This window comes from Sinocyclocheilus anshuiensis, unplaced genomic scaffold (assembly GCF_001515605.1).
Source record: "Sinocyclocheilus anshuiensis isolate Anshui unplaced genomic scaffold, SAMN03320099.WGS_v1.1 scaffold478, whole genome shotgun sequence".
Taxonomy (NCBI): Eukaryota; Metazoa; Chordata; class Actinopteri; order Cypriniformes; family Cyprinidae; genus Sinocyclocheilus; species Sinocyclocheilus anshuiensis.
In genome coordinates this window covers 1,002,127-1,004,822 of record NW_015542376.1, presented here as the reverse complement: position 1 = coordinate 1,004,822, position 2,696 = coordinate 1,002,127, and the positions used below count along the sequence as shown (strand labels likewise).

Below are 2,696 nucleotides of genomic sequence, written 5' to 3'. Positions count from 1 at the left end.
TACACACACACACACACACACACACACACACACACACACACACACACACACACACAGTCAACTAGTAGCATTGATGTCTTTTTCTTACTGTGACTGTGATGAAGTCATACATTTTGTAGGTGCTGAACTGGAAGCCAGTCAACTTTCTTTTCCCCTCAGCATCAGAGAAAGTGCATTCACAATCATCAGCCTCAGATGTCATGCCCCAAAGCCCTTTCATTGACCATTTGATATTACCCACAAAATTGGAAAGTACTTTCTGGATGTGGTGAGCTCTGATCTGATTGTCTGGCTTTAGACAACTTTCAAGAATGAGGGCACAAGTGTTTTTTTTTTTTTTAATCAGTCCACCTGGAAATAAAGCCATGTTTTGGGGTACCAGTGCCTTGTTGCAAGAAGCCCCTAAAGAACATATATTTCTTAAATATATACATGTATGGGTGTGTATTTGCATATAAATATGCACAGTACACACACATATATTATGTAAACATACTTTTATTTTGGAAACGATTAATCAGTTTTACAGCCCTACTTCACAAGCTTTTTGCCACTTAATTTCAGGAAACCTGCAGTTAAATACACACTGAAACTCAAAGATCTTTGTGACAAACCACCAAAATAAAAGTATGGTTTAACTTGAAAAAATTATGACAAATACATTGCTGGTGTGTAGGGCTGTCAAAAAAAATTAGAATTTCGAATATTCGTCGAATTTAAAATAAAAATCCACATTTGAATGCAAAAACGTTGCATTAGAATTTTGGGTGTGTGTCAGGCAGCCTTATCAGTGGCGCACGAAATGCGAAGACGATGTAGGCTAAGTGTCATTGTATTTTAATGCTTTTGTTAGCCTATCCAGTTGAACCCGCTAGATGCGGCGCTGCTACGTTGTTCGTTCAAAATATTGCAGAAAAAGAGAACAATCAATGCGGGGAAGATGTTGTTTATCTCAAAACCGAAACCAAGCCGTTCACACAGAATGCATATTTATCGCATTTTCTATCTAGAGGGACATCTGTCACCGTTGCACTCGCATCTCGCACAAGAGAGCCGCATGTTTAGAAAGCTATGTAAAATTAATGTAAGTTCAACTTTTAAAAAACATGTCTCAAGACTTTATGGCGGTTTTCCCCATCCCACTGCATCTCAGGTTTTTAAATGAAGAATGTGCTCTTTGTGATTGGTTTTCGGTCCTTTGTATTAAACTATACATATAGGCATGATGCTGTTTTTTTTCTAATTGTTTAAGCAACTTTATTAATTATATAAGGTTTATAAACATTATTTTAAACATTATGCACTTTTTTTAAAAGATAGTCGTGTTATTTTATTATGCTTTGAAGAAACGTGCATAATATTTTGCTCGATGCACCCTATTGTGGCCTCAGGAGAGAAGCCATAAGCTTTTTTTTCCCCCTAACTGAAATTATGCCTTTTAAATTTGAATATAATTCGAATATTGATAATATTTAAGTAAAAAATTCGAATTTAGTTTTTCAGCCATTTTGACAGCCCTACTGGTGTATACTAAAATGGACTTCTCAAAGTAGTAGTAGTAATAATATTAAGGAATATCTTATAACCAAGATGTTATAATTTGTTTTCATTTATACAGTTCTGTTGCGGAACATTTTATTTGACAAAAATTTAAAATGTGATGTTTTGTTGTAAATTAATTGTTATATTACAACCAAATGCCATGTTTTATTGCCAGTCTATTTTTGTTGTATAAACGTAAACCTAAAAACAAAACAAACCATGGTTGGTCATTTAGATGCCATTCTGATGATCTCATTAAGTCTAAGTGGGCCAAAATAGTCTGAAGTTTGGATCAGACTGTATGCGTCAAAGCTTTCTGAGACTATGTGGGATGATTAGATTGCTAGGTTGCATTTGTAAAAATGTAAAAAAAAAAAGATCACGTGACACTATTTGCTGGATAGGTTTAGAAGTGCTGTTTGATTTAATAGAGCAAATAATGTGGCGCTTTGTAACTACTAGATTTGATTATTTCCCAAGTATCGTTGGACATTAATGCACCAGCAATGTGTTTCCATCTTATGCCCCCATTTCCCTTCACACTGAATTCAGCATCAAATTTTAATTTGCTTGTACCTGTCTTGGCCAATTCGTGGAGGCAGAGGGTGGAAGGGTGCATAGAGGCAGCAGCAGTAAACAGAGCTGACGGGGCTTGTGGTCTCTCAGAAAGTTGTAGTAACTTAAAATGAAATCTAAAGTGCCTCTGGTTCTTTTAAAGTGCCCTTAGTTAAAAAAGCTTCATAGTTGCACCGGGTGTGTGTGTGTGTGTGTTTCTCTTCCTGCTCCAGAAACTCTGCTTCTTTGTGATTCTTTTGCCTTGCTGATCTGATATTGTTTGTTCATTCTGATTTTCCCACCTTCGCCCTTCTCTCAGATCAAGAGCAGCAGGAGGAAGAGAGTGAGGAGCCGTTTGTGGCGCCCCCTGGCCTCCTCATCCCTTCGGATGTAGAGCTGGTGAGCAGATTATGAAGTATATTTTACACAGTTTCACTTTGGGATGCACCAGTAGTACAATTCTGGTCGATACCCATAAAACGAGATGGTCCTCACTGCAGAACACAAGATCCAGGGGGCGAGGTTGGATCCAGGATCCAGATCCAACTCCTCCCACCTTACATATACCTAAACCTACCCGTCTCCACCCCCTGATCCCT

At 37.7% G+C, this 2,696-nt stretch overlaps 1 protein-coding gene across 1 annotated transcript in view; it reads left to right on the top strand.

The window, feature by feature from the left end:
* Positions 1 to 2,696, top strand: part of sfswap (splicing factor SWAP) — a 95,511-nt gene that overhangs the window by 9,237 nt on the left and 83,578 nt on the right. The window contains exon 4 of the mRNA XM_016491271.1: positions 2,417 to 2,496. Coding sequence (XP_016346757.1) covers positions 2,417 to 2,496 — 80 coding nt within the window. The remainder of the gene's footprint in view (positions 1 to 2,416; positions 2,497 to 2,696) is intronic.